Source organism: Lepidochelys kempii, chromosome 10 (assembly GCF_965140265.1).
Source record: "Lepidochelys kempii isolate rLepKem1 chromosome 10, rLepKem1.hap2, whole genome shotgun sequence".
NCBI classification, from domain to species: Eukaryota; Metazoa; Chordata; order Testudines; family Cheloniidae; genus Lepidochelys; species Lepidochelys kempii.
Genome location: NC_133265.1, coordinates 32,335,259 through 32,354,147, shown reverse-complemented (window position 1 = coordinate 32,354,147; position 18,889 = coordinate 32,335,259). Strand labels below are relative to the sequence as shown.

At 57.6% G+C, this 18,889-nt stretch overlaps 1 protein-coding gene across 2 annotated transcripts in view; it reads left to right on the top strand.

Moving 5' to 3' along the window:
* ARHGDIG (Rho GDP dissociation inhibitor gamma) overlaps window positions 1–18,889 on the top strand; it is a 33,693-nt gene that overhangs the window by 2,107 nt on the left and 12,697 nt on the right. The window contains exon 1 of one of the 2 annotated variants that reach the window (XM_073362710.1): window positions 9,499–9,716. The exons of the other annotated variant lie outside the window; for it this stretch is intronic. Coding sequence (XP_073218811.1) covers window positions 9,644–9,716 — 73 coding nt within the window. The 5' untranslated portion in view covers window positions 9,499–9,643. Of the gene's footprint in view, window positions 1–9,498; window positions 9,717–18,889 lie in introns of those variants that run through there. 2 annotated transcript variants of the gene reach the window in all.

Here is an 18,889-nt window from a genome sequence, read left to right as displayed (position 1 = left end):
GGGGCCCAGCCCAGCAGCGGTGTCGACCCTGAGAGCAGACTGCACTGCCATGGAGTGAGAGAGGGTGTGACTGGGGTTCCTGCCCACCCCCCAGGGGTATCCCCAGCACCTGGCCCTGAGTGAACCCATGTGCTCTGCTGGGGCAATGCCTGCCCCCATGCTGGGGATTGACGGGGCACTTACAGCAGGGCAGGAGCACTACAGCGAGGCCTTGGGAAACAGCACTGTCGCCCTGTCCTGTGAGCTCATGGGGCGGGGGGGCAGGGCTGCAGCCCAACAGTGATGCTGAGCCGCTCTTCCAGTACCCTGGAGTGGCTGAACTGGAAGCATGCTACCCTACTGCGGCGAGGGGAGTGCATCTCAGAGCGGGGGGCCAGCCAAAGAGTCACCTCAGGCTCGTGGCCCGGGTCACCGTGGCCCCAACGTTGCCCTGCAGCTGCACAAAGAGTCTTAATGTGGGTGTGAGACGTTGCTAGGCCACATCTATCAGCCCAGCTCTTTAAACACACTGGAGCCTGGCCTGGTGCCACCCATGTCCTGGAGGGGCTGGCTCCAGCGCCCCGGCAGTGATCCCAGCCCACCCTTGCCTGGGATTGTGTGATGGTTCAGATGCCTGGCCAGGGCAGGACAAGGAGCCCAAAGGGCTCATCCAGACACTCACCTCTGCCGTGTCGCCCCCGCTGGGGGCTGAGCCTGGGCCACTCCAGGAAGGGCCAGGGGGCATTGGGGACTGACGGGAGTGCTTCCCCCTGCAGCAGAGCCTCCAATACCAGCAGCGAGGCGACCGGGTACCTGGGCAGAGTCTCCTTCGCCAACAAACCTTCTTTATTGCCTCTGTTCAGCACCAGGCACTCGCTTTCACTCCCAAACGCAGCTGCTACCCCAGGGTCCAATGGGCCTAAAATCTCCTTCTGACTAGGAGCCGGGGATTAGAACCCAGGTCTCCTGACTCCCAGCCCTGGCTCCTGGCCTGTGCTGCCTGCCAGGCTGAAGGGAGAGGCACTGGGTGAGGGGAGATTTTCACAGTCTGGGGCTTGGTGGTTGCCCTAAGGCTGCTGTCTCTATGAGGCTGGCGTGGAACAATCAGCGAATAGCTCCAATGCCCTGTTACCGCCTCCCCCGGCTCATGAGTGATGCACTAACTGTGTCCAGAGCTGGGGCTGGCTCCAGGGAGCCCCACTAGCCCTTTCCCAACCATGGGCTGCACCGCCGCTTAGTGTCACCTGCCGCAGCCGCGGCGGGATGCAGGCCCCTTTGGGGGCACGGTGTTGTCAGGCACTGCACCAACTGCTCCAGCAGAAGCCGCACGTCCCTCTCCCCTGCTGCCTTCATCTGCTCGCGCTGGAATGCCACCAGAAACGGCAGGCGGGCTTGTCTGGCAGGGTTTGTTTGCCATAAAACTCGAGCTGCTTATTCCACACGGTGCCGCTGGCCTCCAAATAGTGACAGCTGGGTTCCTGTCAGCGCTGCTGTTTGATTTCAAAGTGGGGTCTCTAGCCAGTGAGTGCCGGGCTCGCCTTTCTTACCGGGCTGAAGGTAGCTGCCATGTTGGCCTTTTTTCTCCAGGCTCCTGGTCTTTCCCGGTTCCCCAGGCATTTTCACAAAGAACTGGCAACGGCTGTGTGTTCCCTTCTGGGCAGCCCACCTGGGTCACTGTGTTTTTATCCTTTGCCTTCCTACGCGTCCCTCCCTTTCCAGCTCTCCTCCCCGCGGGAGACCAGGGTCAGGTGTGTTCTGGGGACACTGGAGTCTACAGCAGTGAGACTGTCGAATGGACCCTGCACTCGTTAAGGCCAGGGGAGATGGAGGCAGGCAGTGCTGTGGAGGTGGAGAGAAGTTGATGAGCGGGAGGAGGAGGAGGCTCAGGTTCAAGGACACTTGGGCCAAGAGCAATGGTGACTGAAGGCAGGGAGCTGGGTTTTGACCTGCTGTCTGCCCCAGGGAAGCATGTCCATCCTCCAGACATTCTGCTGAATAAAGAGATCAGGTCGTGAGGCTTCATGCACAAGGGCAGCTGAGCAGAGGGACTGGGAAGTGCCATGACTGGAGCTGAGTCTCTCTGGGGCACAAGGGTGTCTAGGGGTGCAGGTGGCAAGGGGAGGGATTGGGTCTCTGCTCCAGCCCTGACATGCTGCTGGGGTGCAGGGGCCAGAGACAGCTTGTGAGGGGCCAGGAGAATTGCTCTGGTGTAGGCAGAGGGCTGGGCAGCTCCAGACAGCTGTGTGGGACCCTCCATGAGCCCAGAATCCCGAGGGTTTAAAGCCCCTACGTCTGGGCTGCCTGTGTCACACTGTGCCCCAGGCGGAGCACAGTCCCTGCCAGAGAGGGTTGAGAATCAGCAGAGCCTCGAGGTGAGAGCGGATGCTACCCCCTCTGCCCCTTCCAGGGGTGCAGGCAGGCTTCCCATCAGGGCACCTGTGTATACCGGCCCTCTCAAGTCGCCCTCTGGCCTCTGCGAGGAGCCCTCCTTCCCCTTGCCGCTCTCTGCTGCCCTTCCTTGGCCCTAGCTGGCGCACCCCTCCGCCTTGCGGCTGGTCCATCGGTGCTCCCTCTGGGGCAGTGCTCAGCCGCCCGCTCCAGGTGGGTGTCCTACGGATCCTCTCTGCTGAACTCCCCGTGGCGCCCTGGGGTGCTGCTGCTGGCCCGTAAGGGGTAATGCAGCACAGCTGAGTGTCCCCGCCTGCAGAGCCCCCTTCTCCACCGCGCCTGCCTGTGGGCGTGCTGGGCGTGCAGCTGGGATGGGCAGAGAGAGGGTGGCAAGGCGCAGGCTCAGCTAGCTGTGCTCTTGGGCCCAGCCTGCAGAGATGCCAGGAAGCGCTGCCCTTTGGCAGATCCCACCCTGCTCACTGCCCAGGAACAGGGTGTGCTGGGTGAACAGAGCTCCTTGACAAAGCACACTGAGGCTTGTAATGCTGCTGGCACCTCGGGCTGGGCACTTGCTAACGCACACCAGGGATGTAGGCCTGTGCTGGGCCATGGAATGGAAACGCCAAGCCAAAGAAAATGCGGTGCTGGTGGGGGGAGGGCGCTCTTCTCTTGAGCCAGTGTCCCACAGTGGGGCTGTGTTTATTGGGGTGCTGTCTAGGCAGAAAGCTGAGGGCCTGAGTACGTCTTGCCCCATGGCCCTTTCTGCAAGTGTCTGTCCTGGCGTCCCAGCCAGACACCCACCCGGACGATGACATTCTGCCACCTGCATCCCTTGCCCTGTCACTGCCATGCCTGCCCTGCGTGAGGATTAGTTGTGTGTGCAGTAGCCCAGGGGCACTTCCAGTGCCATCCAACAGCCAAACTAGCGCTCCTCCAACCCACTCCTTTGAATGCTGCCCCCCAGCGCCTGCCCTGCCCCACGACAGCGAGGAGAAACTCGGAAGACTTTGTAATTCTTTAGTATTCATTCTAACTGATCAGTGATGAGGCAGCGGCTAGAGCATAGGTCAGGGAATTAGGACGCCTGGGGATCTATCCCCAGCACCCTGCTACGTGTGCAGGTGGCTTAAATGGCTCAGCCTCCCTGCGTGTGAAATGGGAATGCTAACATGCCCCTATTTTTGTAAAGAGGAGAGAGGGGAGGGCTGGCAGGGGTCTGGCTTGTTTATCACCTCATTGTAGAATGGGGCGCTCTGCCCACCAGGGCTGCCCTGGCGTTTGGACACCCCATCACTGCAGGCTGCTCAGCCCTGGGCTTTGGCACAACCCATGATAACTATAGTGGCCATCCGCAAAGCGTGGCTTTCCCCCAGGGCTGGGTTTTGAATATGGCCCTGCCCCAGTGTTGGGGGCAGATTGAGAAGCAAACTGGGCTCCCTAGTGAGACGTGCTCGGGGATTTCAGGGCTGTTCGGATCCCTGGTGCCATGTGCCCAGGCCTGCGGGGTGTTGGGGTGAGGCTGCTGGTGGTCACAGCACAACTTGGCTTCTCACAGACTCCCTCCTGGCACACTGGTATTGGACTGGCCACGCCTGCCTACGGCCCTGACAATCCCAGGCGCTGGAGACACAGCTATGCTGCTGAACGGACACTTTTGTGCCCAGGGATGAGTTGGCTTTGACAGCACACAGCCCAGCTGACGGTATTTGCTGTGACTCCAACAGGTGCATGGCCCACCCTGGCAGCCCTAATCTCGTTGCATGAAGGGCTCTCGGGGCTGCCATACCCCAGGCAGGTGGGTTTGAAAAACGTCTGGACATCGCACCAAAAGGACTGAAGGTAAAAAATCCATTACAATCAACATACCACACAGACTATGCTGACAGCTTGTGCCACACGCTCTCAAAGAAACTGTGGAATCACCTGATCAACATCCTCTACAGCAAACAGGGAAAGATTAAGAATGAGCTCTCAAAAATGGATACTCTCATAAGAAACCAACCTTCCACACAAACTTCCTCGTGGCTGGACTTTACTAAAACTAGACAAGCCATTTACAATGCACACTTTGCTTCTCTACAAAAGAAAAAGGACGCTAAACTTTCTAAACTACTACATGCCACAAGGGGCCACAGCAATGATTCCCTCAACCCACCCAGCAATATTGTTAACCTATCCAACTATACTCTCAGCCCAGCAGAAGCAGCTGTCCTATCTCGGGGCCTCTCCTTCTGCCCCTCCACCCCCACAAACATGATACAGTTCTGTGGTGACTTAGAATCCTATTTTCGACGTCTCCGACTCAAGGAATATTTCTAACATACCTCTGAACAACATACTAATCCAGAGAGACCTCCCTACCAACACTACAAAAAGAAGGATTCTAGGTGGACTCCTCCTGAAGGTCGAAACAGCAGACTGGACTTCTACAGAGAGTGCTTCCGCCGACGTGCACGGGCTGAAATTGTGGAAAAGCAGCATCACTTGCCCCATAACCTCAGCCGTGCGGAACACAATGCCATCCACAGCCTCAGAAACAACTCTGACATCATAATCAAAAAGGCTGACAAAGGAGGTGCTGTTGTCATCATGAATAGGTCGGAATATGAACAAGAGGCTGCTCGGCAGCTCTCCAACACCACTTTCTACAAGCCATTACCCTCTGATCCCACTGAGAGTTACCAAAAGAAACTACACCATTTGCTCAAGGAACTCCCTGAAAAAGCACAAGATCAAATCCGCACAGACACACCCCTGGAACCTCGACCTGGGATATTCTATCTACTACCCAAGATCCATAAACCTGGAAATCCTGGGTGTCCCATCATCTCAGGCATTGGCACCCTGACAGCAGGATTGTCTGGCTATGTAGACTCCCTCCTCAGGCCCTACGCTACCAGCACTCCCAGCTACCTTCGAGACACCACTGACTTCCTGAGGAAACTACAATCCATCGGTGATCTTCCTGATAACACCATCCTGGCCACTATGGATGTAGAAGCCCTCTACACCAACATTCCACACAAAGATGGACTACAAGCCGTCAAGAACTCTATCCCCGATAATGTCACGGCTAATCTGGTGGCTGAACTTTGTGACTTTGTCCTTACCCATAACTATTTTACATTTGGGGACAATGTATACCTTCAGATCAGCGGCACTGCTATGCCAACATTTTTATGGCCCCACAGTATGCCAACATTTTTATGGCTGACTTAGAACAACGCTTCCTCAGCTCTCGTCCCCTAACACCCCTACTCTATTTGCGCTATATTGATGACATCTTCATCATCTGGACCCATGGAAAAGAAGCCCTTGAGGAATTCCACCATGATTTCAACAATTTCCATCCCACCATCAACCTCAGCCTGGTCCAGTCCACACAAGAGATCCACTTCCTGGACATTACAGTGCTAATAAACGATGGTCACATAAACACCACCCTATACCGGAAACCTACTGACCGCTATTCCTACCTACACGCCTCCAGCTTTCACCCTGACCACACCACACGATCCATCGTCTACAGCCAAGCTCTGCGATACAATCGCATTTGCTCCGCATTTGCCCCTCAGACAGAGACAAACACCTACAAGATCTCTATCAAGCATTCTTACAACTACAATACCCACCTGCGGAAGTGAAGAAACAGATTGACAGAGCCAGAAGAGTTCCCAGAAGTCACCTACTACAGGACAGGCCTAACAAAGAAAATAACAGAACGCCACTAGCCGTCACCTTCAGCCCCCAACTAAAACCCCTCCAACGCATTATTAAGGATCTACAACCTATCCTGAAGGATGACCCAACACTCTCACAAATCTTGGGAGACAGGCCAGTCCTTGCCTACAGACAGCCCCCCAACCTGAAGCAAATACTCACCAGCAACCACATACCACACAACAGAACCACTAACCCAGGAACCTACCCTTGCAACAAAGCCCGTTGCCAATTGTGTCCACATATCTATTCAGGGGACACCATCACAGGGCCTAATAACATCAGCCACACTATCAGAGGCTCATTCACCTGCACATCCACCAATGTGATATATGCCATCATGTGCCAGCAATGCCCCTCTGCCATGTACATTGGTAAAACTGGACAGTCTCTACGTAAAAGAAGAAATGGACACAAATCAGATGTCAAGAATTATAACATTCATAAACCAGTTGGAGAACACTTCAATCTCTCTGGTCACGCGATTACAGACATGAAAGTTACAATTCTTCAACAAAAAAACTTCAAATCCAGACTCCAGCGAGAAACTGTTGAATTGGAATTAATTTGCAAATTGGATACAATTAACTTAGGCTTGAATAGAGACTGGGAGTGGCTAAGTCATTATGCAAGGTAAACCTATTTCCCCTTGTTTTTTCCTAACTCCTCCCCCCCCCCATGTTCTTGTTAAACCCTGGATTTGTGCTGGAAATGGCCCACCTTGATTATCATACACATTGTAAGGAGAGTGGTCACTTTAGATAAGCTATTGCCAGCAGGAGAGTGGGTTTGTGTGTGTGTGTGGTGGGGGGTTGAGAAAACCTGGATTTGTGCTGGAAATGGCCCAACTTGATTATCATTCACATTGTAAGGAGAGTGATCACTTTAGATAAGCTATTGCCAGCAGGAGAGTGGGGTGGGGGGAGGTATTTTTTCATGCTTTGTGTGTATAAAAGATCTTCTACACTTTCCACAGTATGCATCCGATGAAGTGAGCTGTAGCTCACGAAAGCTTATGCTCAAATAAATTGGTTAGTCTCTCAGGTGCCACAAGTACTCCTTTTTGTGAATACAGACTAACACGGCTGTTACTCTGAAACCTGTCCTTGACAGAAGCTGGACAGAAGCGTGTGTTTCAGCCATGTCCCAGCAGCTCCCTAGTGCACTTGGAGAGCTCCGAACTGGCTTTCTTTGCAAACCACCTGCCATGCAGCAGTGTGCGCTGGGGCCAAATAGAACCCCCCTTGGCCACAGGAGTCAGCCCCTTCCGCATCGAGGGCTGCAGTGGGCAGACGGGTGCTGAGGCTGGCAAAGGAGATGGAGCATTTCTGCAGCCAGGATCCCCAGTGCACAGAAGGGAGCAAGGAGTTGGCATGCCCTGTGCTGGCCTTAATCCCACTGTGTAAAATGGGGGTAATGATCCAGTGGGGTTGTGAGCGTCAATTCATTAGCATTTGTGAAGCATTCAGACAATGGTTACAGCAGCGGAGATCCAAGATTCCTGGGTTCTAGTCCCATCTCTGGGAGGACAGTGACACCTAGTGATTAGAGGAGGATTCGGGGTGCTAGCTGTTTGTTAATGACTGTGAAGCTGGACCTGTGTAACTGCAAAGGGACTTGATGCTGAACTGCCCCTTTAGGCATCACTGACATTCTCAAAACTGCTCCTCAGCTATTGGTCTCGCTCAATTTTTCCTGTTGCAGCTGCTCCACTTTGTATAAATTAAATATTCATCGGGGGAGAGAGACTGACTCTATAGCCTCTGGATTTGGCACTGCTGCGACAGCTGCTGGAATCTGGCATCCTGTTCTGGTGTCCACAGTTCAAGAAGGATGTTGATAAATTGGAAAGGGTGCAGAGAAGAGCCACTAGAATGATTAAAGGATTAGAAAGCCTGACTTATAGTTAAGGCTACGTTTTAGTCCCAGATATTTTTAGTAAAAGTCGTGGACAGGTCACAAGCAGTATACAAAGATTCACGGCCCGTGACCTGTCCATGACTTGTACTATATACCCCTAACTAAAGCTTGGGCTGGGGGAGTCGAGGGTGCTCTGGGGGGGGTTGGTCTGGGGGTGCCATGAGTGCTGGGGGGGGTTGCCTGGGACCCCTGCTGGTGCTGGGGCGGGAGGGTTGTCGGGGCTGGCAGGCTCCCTACCAGCCTCCGCACAGCTCCCTGGAAGCAGCTGGCATGTCCCTGCAGCTCCTAGGTGGAGGGAAGGCCAGGGGGCTCAGTGCGCTGCCCCCACCGCAAGCTCTGGCTCTGCAGTTCCCATTGGCTGGGAACCAATGGGAGCTGCAGGGGCAGTGCCTCCACCTAGGAGCTGCAGGGACATGCCGGCTGCTTCTGGGGAACCCGCTCCCCACCCCCGAGGTAAGCACCACCCTGCACCCCAACCCCCAGCCCTGAGTCCCCGCCCACACACAGAGATCATGAAACAATGGGTGTTACCAGTAAGGTGAGTTATTACCAGCAGGGTGTGGGGGGGAGAGGGACACGACCTTTTGTAGTGATAATCAAAGTGGGCCATTTCCAGCAGTTGACAAGAACATCTGAGGAACAGTGTGGGGGGGGGGGGGAATAAACATGGGGAAATAGTTTTACTTTGTGTAGTGACCCATCCACTCCCAGTCTCTATTCAAGCCTAAGTTAATTGTATCCAGTTTGCAAATTAATTCCAATTCAGCAGTCTCTCCTTGGAGTCTGTTTTTGAAGTTTTTTTGTTGAAGAATTGCCACTTTTAGGTCTGTAATCGAGTGACCAGAGAGACTGAAGTGTTCTCCGACTGGTCTTTGAATGTTATAATTCTTGACGTCTGATTTGTGTCCATTGATTCTTTTAGGTAGAGACATTGATGGTCATTAACCACTTGAGAATCTACTACCACCAGGCTCCATCACTGACCATTTTAAAAACACTATTGGATGCTTTTCTAAGAGTCCTGCTCCAGGAAGGATTCCGGGGCAGGTCTCTGGCCTGTGTCAGACAGGGGTCAGACCAGATGGTCACAATGGTCCCCTGTCCCCCTAGACTCTCCAGCTAACCTGGTGATCGGGGCGCTCACCTGGGAAGGGGGTGCCGGCCTCTGCACCAAGCCAGGCAGAGCTGAGAACTGAACCCATCTCCCCTTGCCCACCAGGCGACTGGCGGCACAGCCGGGGCGCGGGCAGCCCGACCCAGTGGCCAGAGCCAGCGCCGCAGTCACAGGGGAGGAGCCCAGCTGGATGGTGGCCTCCCGGCCGGCTGGCTGTCCCTGCCCCGGGCTGCAGCTGGGCACAGCCACCGCCATCCCCCGGGAGGGGCCGCAGGGGAGCGGGTGTGCGCGGCGAGCTGGCGATGAGCTCATCGCGGTCTGGTGGCTGCTGAGGGCTGGGGCTGGGGCTGGGGCGGCGCGGCGCGGGGAGGCGGCCGCACGTCTCCGGTCGGCGCGGCACGGCACGGCGCGGCGCGGCTCGCCCACTGGCCGCTCCCCCGCAGCAGGTTCGGGCTGGCGGCCTGGAGCTCGCATGGCCCCGTGACCCTCCCCGCGGCGGCGCGACCCCCTTCTGGCGGCACCATGCTGGGCTCGGACGCGTGCGAGTTCGGCGGGCAGCTGCTGGAGCTGCTGCGGCTGGCGGTGTGCGCCCGAGGTGAGCGGGCCGGGCCGGGCCGGGCCGGGCGGCTTCTCCGCGGGGGCAGCGCTGTGGGGCCGGCACCCCAACGGGCAATGGTGTGGGGGTGAGCAGGGACCGCCGGGGTGTGTGTAGGGACAGTGGGTGTATGGAGGGGCCAGGTCTGGGGGTATGCAAGGGCCAGGCCGCCGGGGTGTGTGTGCATGGGCGGAGGGGGTGTGCACAGGCAGAGGGGAGTGTAGGTGTGTGCAGAGGCCAGGGCCGGGGGTGTGCAGGAGCTGAGGTGTGTGTGTGTGTGGGGGGGGGTGTAGCACGTGTGAGGTTGTGTGCGGGGGGGGGGTATAGGAACCAGGGCCCTGGTGTGTGTGCATGGGTGGAGGGGGGTGCAAATGCGCGTGTGCAGGGGCAGGGGGTGTGCACAGGCAGAGGGGAGTGTGGGTGTGTGCAGGGGCCAGGAGCTGGGGTGTGTCTGGTTGTGTGCAAGAGCAGGGGGTGTATGGGGTGTGCAGGAGTCGTGTGTGTGTGTGTGTGTGTGGGCTGGGGCTGGGGCTGGGGAGTGTGCACACTGTGTGGGTAACTACCTATCCAGTCAGCTACTCCCAAAGCTGTCCCTGGCCAGTGCCCTGCCCTGAGGTGCGAGGGCTTCTCCATAGCCAGCGGCCCCCAGCAGAGCGCCCCTCCCCCTTGTGCCAACTCCCTGCGGCCTGGGCATATGGGCTGAGGGTGGGCAGGGGGTGGCTCAGCTGCAACCAGGCTGCCTTTGCTCTGCCCAAGGTCTCTCCAGGGCACTGGGGGTTCACTGTCCTCTTGCTCTCACAGTTGTATAGATTTGTCTGGGTTTTCCATTGTCCTTTCAGGATATTGAGTGTGGGCACAGAGGGGCATGCCTGGCAGGGCTGGAGCAAGCGCTGGGTGAGCCTTTGTTGTGCTGGGAGGAGCAGATGGGAGGTGGTAGGGAGAGGAAGGGTCCAGTGTCCACGGTGAGCACCAGGACCTTCTTTGTGTGTGTGAACTGGTGGGGGATTTGCTGCTGAGGAGGGGTCCTCATGGGTTGAGCCCTTGAGGTAGGGGGCTGATGGGTCGCTGCCAGCTGGCCCATTTGTTGTCCCTGGTGTGGCTTCAGCCTCCAGCAGAACAAAAGTCCCCCGTGTCCTGCTGGGAGGAAGGTTTTGCAGGCTCAGATGGGTGCTGCTCAGCGCTGATGGTGGAGGGCTGGCAGGGCCCCCCGGGGCGCGTGGGCTGGGACCTGAGTTCAGCTCCACCACTGTCAATCCAGAGAGACAAGCCAGGCTCCACAGAGCTGGGCGTGACTGGCTGCAGCCGGCAGGGCCATTGCAAACCCTCTGGAGCAAGGCTGGCTCGCTGACCCCCAGCATCTGCTCCAGCTCGGACCACTGGGAGCAGAGAGCCAGGACTCCTGTCCCAGCCGCTCTCTCAGCACAGCCTCGGCTTGTTCCCTGCTCCAGGGCTCGGGTTGGGAGCAGCTTCCCCTGCTCCTGCCCCAGAGGCCTGTGATGACACCTCCCTCCCATGAGAAGCCTGGCTTGGGGTGGGGAGCAGGGCCCTGTGTGGAAGGGGGAGCCACCAGGCACAGAGCACTGTCTGAGCAGGACTATCCCAGCTTCCCTCAGTCTGTCCCTGGGACTGCCCCCTGCCGTCCCCTCAGTGGAGCCAGGTGATCTCTGCCTTGGGAGCACTCCACAGGTGCCACTGTGACCATAATCTCAGAGAGGTAGCCTGGGGGAAACATCCCCCCCCCATATCTATAACCCCTCCTCCAGGTTCCAACCAGGCCACCCCCCACTGGACCCCCCCCTCAGGGATTTGGGACATCACAACCATTTCCATGGCAACAGGCTGTGATGTCACAAGACCAGTGTTATGACTTCAGTGAGGAAGTGAGGGTCCGCAGGCGAAACTCAGGGAGAAGGGAGGGAGAAACTGGTCTGAGCAAGGAACAGGGCATGCGGCACCAGGGGCTCAGAGGATCCCCCCCCATCTCCCAGCCATGGGCTGCTCCCCTCTGGGAGAGCCCCCTGGCAGGGAGCTAGCTGAGGGCAGAGGAGGCAGCTGCTGACAAACTCCCTCTCCATGCCTGGGGTGGGGCTGTGCTGGGCTGCTCTCTGCCTAAGGTCTCTGAGCCTGGTGTGTGCCCTGTACTGGAGTCTGGGTGCTGACTGCTTTATAAGGGGGGCAGGACCCACTCCAGGGCACTGGGGGCTGCATCCTGTGCCCTGGTGCTGAGCAGCACCCCCAGCAAGGGGCACTTGTTCAGGACGGCGCTGTTTGCTATGGCCCCTCTATCTCAGTGAGCACGTCTGAGGGCATGGGGGCCTGCTGGCCTGGAGGGCAGCAGGGGCTTTCCCAGGAGCTTGTACCTTACTGCTGTCACAAACCGGGCCCTGCTTCTGCTGGAGCACTCACAGGTGTAGACAGGAATTGGGGTGGGGGAGGGTGCACGTGTGGAGCCCTCGCTCTCCCTCTCAGCTGCCTGTCGGGTGTTGATTTGGCGGAGGAGCTTACCTAGGCTGCGGGAAGGAGCTCCAGCCTTGGTGTGGTGCTTTGTGTTGGGGGGTGGGGTTCGTCCTAGCTCCCAGCCTCGCCCACTGATGTCCAGTGTCAAGTCCCACAGAGACCTAACGTGTGCTTCATGAAAGAGGCGTGAGCCACAGCGGGCAGTCATTAGGGCACTGGCTCTGTGATGATGCCCAGCGCTTGCTCTCCCTTGCCTCAGCCAGGGCTGCTTGCTGACAGCACCCTTTGCCAGGCAGCCCACCACACGCTGTGCCCCACACAGGTGCCAGTCCCCCTGCCTTACTCCTGGTGCGTCATTTACACCTGGGCAGAGTGGGTGTGAAATGCCAGCTGGTCAGGCTCAACATTGTCTTTGCCCGGCTGTGCAGTGATCCGTGCTAGGTGCCCAGTGGGGGCAGAGCCTAGGGCTGCTGGCTGCAGAGGGGGCTCTGGTTGTGGGCCCTAGAGGGGTTCCCATGAGGTGTTTCTGCTCCTGCCAGGTGATGCTTAGTTACACTGTTCCAATGAGCTGATCCCCCAGCACATCCGGCTTGCCAGGTTCCCACGGAGTCAGTCTCCCCCAGGGGCCAAGCCCAGCTCCATGTGCTTCTCTCAGCCTGAGTGTGTACCACCCAGTAGCAGCCAGGCCCAAAGCTGCCCTTGTTCCCTGGGAGCCCCAGCCCTGAGCACTGTCAGCTCATTAACAAAAGGCACTTCTGGAGCAGAGCCTGCTCCTGGCCTGTTGGCTTTGGGGAGCCAGCTGGGGTTCTCTCAGGGACCCCACGGCTCTCTTTTCTGCCAGGGCCCAAGGGGCTGGGAAGGGACCTAGCCCAAAGTCCCTGGACTCTCCCTGCAAGCCCCGAGGCTGGGCTGAGTCTCTGGTTTAGGGCGGTGAGGGGGTGCCCTTCCCTGCTGCTGGTCAGAGGCTGCTCATAGAAGGGGGCTGGAGCCTGCCTGGAGAGCGGAGGGTACAGCAGCAGCCCTCTCCAGGCCCTAGCTGTAGGCCAAGGGAAGAGGCTGGTGAAATGGGTGTTTGTGGAAAGCCAGTGCCCCCCACCCAGCACCCATCACCTGGAGCTGTGCCCAGAATACCGCTCACCCACCCACCCATCCATGATGGGTCTGCCAGGCCTTGGGAATGCTCTGGAGTGTTTGCACCCACAGGCAGCAGGTCTCGTGTGCCAATGTTTCCCAGTGTGCGAGTGGGTCCCAGTGGGCACGCTGGGGCGGGGAGAGGTGTGCCAGTGGGCATGCTGGGGCGGGGAGAAGTGTGCCAGATTGGGTCATGGTGCGAGGGAAGCAGGTGCCAGCAGCAAACCTGGGGCCGGTTGGCTTCAGCTGCCAGGATCATGTCATGTACTTGCTTCCTGGGCTGCTCTCAACCCTGTTCTCCTGGCTTGGGGGCCTGCATGCTGGGGCGCTTTCCTGGGGCTTGATTCTCCAATGCCTTCACCCTGCCTGCGAGAGCAGCGGCCTGCATTTCCCTGGAGGTGCTCCTGATTTACACCAGGCTGAGTGAGAGGCGCATCCGGGGGAGGGGAGGGGCTGGCTGTGTGTGACATGTACAGCCAGGAACCCCAGGGTTTCTATCGTGAGCTTTCTGCAGCATCCCCCCTCCCAGCGTGGCAGCTGCTTCTCCTGAGGGCTGCTCTCACCTCCCGTGCAATGGCCAATCCTGAGAGCCTCGCCCAAGCCCCCGACCCTTCCCACATCCATGGTGGAGAGGGAGCAGACAGCGGCTTTCCCTCTCATGCGCCTCGCAGTAGGAGAGGCCATGGCAGCTGAAGTAACTGAGCCCTGGGTTTGAGTGGCAAAGTGCGCACAGTGAGCGGCGCCCTGTGTGTTCTCCCCTCCAGTGGTGGGCCCCAGAGCACCTATGCCAGGCCCACTGGCGGGGGCTGGTGCAGTGAATTGAACGATCTGTTGGCCATTTCCGCAGCTGGAGTGTGCGACTTGCCGCCTGGCCCTCGGTCTGTGCCTGCGGCCTTGCAGACGCGCCTGGTGTTGGGGCTCAGGTTGGCGATGGCAGAGAGCCTTGCTCTGCCTGTGGCTGCTTGGAAGCTGCATCTCTGCAGCCCAGAAGCCACCAGCATCAGCAGCACAAAGGGGCCACTCGTCATTCTGCTCCCAGCCCTGACGTCCCCTCCCGCCCCGTGACCCCCGAGCCCTTCCCCAAGAGGTTAAAGGGGGAACAGAGTCCAGGGGCAGTGCGGCTCTGGTGTGACACCACCATGCCCACAGAGTGGCACCTACAGCACGGCAGGTTAGTGACTGTGCAGGTGGGGGACAGAACTCCCGGTTCCCTGCTCTAACCAGTAGACACCCTGCCCCAGAAAGGCCCTGGGCCATGCGCTGCAGGCCTGCAGCATGGGCTCTCGTGGCTAGCAGCAGCCCCTGGGAAGGGCTCTGTCTGGCCCCCGTGGAGGCAAGCAGAGGCCTTTGCTGCCCACTCGTGCCATGTTGAGAGGGGTTAGAGGGCAAAGCAGCTGTGTGTGATAAATTCCCTCCCAGGACATGGCCCCCCAGAGCTCCCCCGGCCTACCTGAGCAAGGATTCCAGCCCACAGCACAGGCATGATCTGGAGCAATTCACCTGCCCCGCCCTGGGGCCCAGCTGCTCTCCTCCTCACCCCCAGGGAGGCTCCACAGAGCTCCCTTCAGGTACAGTTACCAAGCAACCACCCACCTGGCTGCAAGAGCAGCCTGCAGGTGCTGCACTATTAACTCTTTGGCTGCCTGATTGCATCTTACCAGAGCAGGAGGGAGGGGCCTCCCCCTGACTGAGACAGCAGGTCACAGCAGCTGTGAGGGTACGGGGTGGGGGTGTGTGCTGGGATTTGCAGGGTGCTGGGCGGCAAGCAGCAGTGGTATTTGGGCTCAGACTTCAATCCAGAGATTTTGTCCTCCCACCCCCACGTTCTGAGTCCTAGCAGCACCCCAGCCTCCTGGCAGAGCCCTTAGACCAGAGGCTGCAGCAATTGGCCCTACCCAGCCAGGCTAGCAGCTTTCCTATGTCACTGGGAAAGAGGGGGTTGGGCAGACCGTAGCCCAGCTATCCATGCAGGTGGGTCTGAGGTGGTAGGGGAGGGAGGAGCCGCCTGTGAGATGAGCTCATTTGGAAACCAGGCTCACCCTTTGTCATAAGGAACTAAATCGCAGCGTTCGGGCACCCCTCAGCAGGGGTCCTCCCACTCTCCCACCATGCTCTAGCCCCAGCTGCACCAATTGCCAGCCCAGGAGCACTCAGTGTAGTCGTAGCCGGTCGGTCCCAGGATACTAGAGAGACAAGGGGGGTGAGGAGACCCAGAGCTCTGTGGAAGCCTGACAGTTTCCCTCTCACCAGCAGAAGTTGACTCAGTAAACAGTATTCCCTCTCCCACCTCGTCTCTCCACAAGTAGGCAGGCTCAGGGTTGTCCTGAGCAGGGTTGTCAGGGCACAGCACTGCCTCCAGCTCTGCCTCCGACACTTCCCTAAGTAAATGCAGCTTGCCCAAGCTGCTGGCCTAAGGCTAAAGCCAGCTGGAGTTCCCAGGTCCCCTCCAGGCACTGGTAATCCTCCCATTCTCCCAGTCCTGCTGGTGCAATGGGCTCCTACTCCTGACTGAAATAAGTAGAAGGGATTTTGTGCTTTCTGCTGTGTGCTACTAAATCCAAGTCCCGGCAGGCTCCCTGTCACTGCTGTGTGTATCTGCATGAGCCCCTCTTTGTCCTCAAAAGTCGTGTAAAGAGGGGAGCAGCATTTGCTCTTCATCTGTCCAGGTCCTTCCCCACAGGGCTGGTGCCCCAGGCATGGCTGCAGGCAGTGTCTGACTGGGTATGACTAGTGAGCTAGTGCCGTCACCAATCCAGTAGGAAATTAAATGGTCAGGGTCTAGCAGGGCATGTGACCGGCACCATGACAATTTGAGCAGGGGGTTGGACTAGATGATCTCCTGAGGTCCCTTCCAACCCTGATATTCTATGATCCTATATACAGGAGTGAAGCCTCTGGAGGAAAATGCTGAGCCAATTTCACTTTCCTTTCCAAGCGGCTGTACAATGTAGGCATCTCCCATGCATCTGTCTCGGGTTTTTCTCCTTTAACAACGTACATGCTCCCAGCTCTTAGCATGGAGTGGCTGTTGAGTGGTGCTAGGTACCTGCTTCGCTTATGGGAAATTTGGGGGGGAAAAAACAAACAAAAACCAGATTCTAATTAGTGGAATTAATTCAGGTTTTACACGCTTTCTGTGTCTGCCAAAAGCTGTTAATTGATGTGGATTGAAGACTCAGATTTTCGATTGCACAGACGTCTGGAAATACAGCGTTCAGGTTCTCCTGGCAACCTTAGGTGTTTGTGTGTGTGAATGAGAACTACGAAGGGTGAGAAGGTCAGTTGAGCAGCTCACAGCTTGTTGATGAAATGTCTTGAGTCTGTAAAATCAGACAGATGCGCAGGGCTAGGGCTGTCGTGTCACAGCTGGCAGAGCTTAAATTAAAGCCGACCTGCAAAGGCAATGTGTCAAATGCAGTGCTTTGTGCTTGGTAAGCGTGGGTGGGCTGGGTGGGAACTGTGATGTCTTGAACGGTTCACTTCCCTGCTTCCAAGCAGATGGGTTGTTGGTGAAGGGATTGGTCAGTACGTTGTCACAGCTCAGCCTTCCTAGTGTTTCTGCTGGAATGGCTCGATGTCGGTGCTATAAGGGCAAAGGCCAAGCCTTGCTGCCCAGCCCTCTCTGCACAATTGCACTGGGTGTTTCAGCTGGGAGGGGACCCCCACACACTTCACCCTGGGATTCTTCTACAAATCACTGGCGAGGAAGCGTGCAGCAAATGGGGCACATTGAGGAGAGCACTGGCCCTGCAAACTGACTCTTGAGTTAAGCTCCGCTGGTGGAACGGGATCCTCATGGGGCCGGTCAAAGCTGACCAGCGCAGCTGGAGTTGTGTAGGCGGGACACTTGCAGTGAATCACTCCCCTGTGCTGTGTAGTCTGGGGACTATTTGCAGAACTTGCTGAGTACCGGAAAGAGAGGATCAATTCAAGGAAGTGCTAAACTCCTCTTGGATGATTCAGGAACACAGGAGACTAGATCTGTTTGTACAGCATCTTGCACAGTGGGCTCCTGGTCCGTGGCTGGGGCACCTAGCTGCTGCCATAATGCATCTAATAGTTAAAGTGCGGCACCTTGCACAGTGGGCTCCTGGATGCTACTGTAATACATATAATAAATAATGCACAGCGCCTAGCACAGTAGGCTCCTGGTCCATGGCTGGAGAGTATGGTAATACAAATAATAGATCAGGGCAGACTGTCAAACCTGGCGCTTGGGCGCTGCTTGCTGCAAACTGGCCTCACTGGTGTTCCTGGCTCTGGGTCACACAACGTCAGGTTGGAGCCAGTTCCCCAGCTACCTTCCCGTTGCTGTACCATTCCGAAGAGGAGACTGAATGTTTGCTATTTAAACAGGGTGGCAAATGTGTAGCGTGGGCACCTGGGGCTGCTGGTGTCTCAAACAAGCCTGCTCCAGAATGCCTGGGCTGGGTGCCTGTCCTGCTGAGAAGTACCCCTGGGCCCCCCAGTGCAAGGCACAGCACCCCTGAGGTGCTAACTAGCCTGTGAGTGCTCCCTGCTGGGCTGGGGGAGGGTGACTCCTCCCCGCTTCTGAGCCTTAGCTAGGCTTCACAGCAGCATGGACGGCTAGATCCCCTTGGAGTGCCACGTCAGATCCTGATGCAGCAGCCTGAATCCTGCCTGGCTCTGGGGCTGGGGTGGCACCGGAGGTGCGGCGGTCTCACAGTGTGATAGACCAAGGCACCGACTCTTTACGAGGCTGGGAGTTGGGTGACACTAGGCAGTCCTGTGCGGCTCTCCAGGTTCTGGGCGCTCAGATCCCCTCCAGCTGGAGTCTCTCAGGGCTCTTCCCGTCCCTCGTGCTGGGGCTCTGCGGTCCCTGTCAGCCCCCGCACACTGCAGTGACCCTGTGCTGCCACCTGAGGCCACAGAGCAGCCTGGGTATCACTGGAGGCGTCGCTTACCCTGCAGACCCCCTTGCTGGTGGTGCTGAGTTGGCGAGAGCCTGGCATGATGCGGAGCCCGGGGGCGGCAGGGGCCAGCAGCTGGAGAGAGACTTTACCTGTAGGCTGACAAACTGGCTGCAAGGCTGAGCTGTGGGGAATGTGGCCCCTTCCCATCACTTTTGGGGAGAGCCGCCGCGTGGGCACTCAGGTCTCCCATGCACACCGGGCTCTTGGACGTGGGACTGGGGTGAGGAAATTCCTTCATCCCAATCTGCAGTGACTAGATCCTAGCTCATGGCCCAGCTCGGGCCCCTCCCAAGGGGGATTGCAGCGTGCTCTTGGGGCGTCACTAGGAACTGCATGTGGTCCTTCCCAGGGTCTGGTCAATGACTAGCCTGGCTCTCTTCTATTCGGCACTGGTGAGGCCACACCTGGAATATTGTGTCCAGTTTTGGTCCCCCCACTACAGAAGGGATGTGGACAAATTGGAGAGAGTCCAGTGGAGAGCAGCAAAAATGATTAGGGGGCTGGGGCACATGACTTACGAGGAGAGGCTGAGGGAACTGCAGTTATCTAGTCTGCAGAAGAGAAGAATGAGGGGGGATTTGATAGCAGCCTACAACTACCGGAAGGGGGGTTCCAAAGAGGATGGAGCTAGGCTGTTCTCAGTGGTGGCAG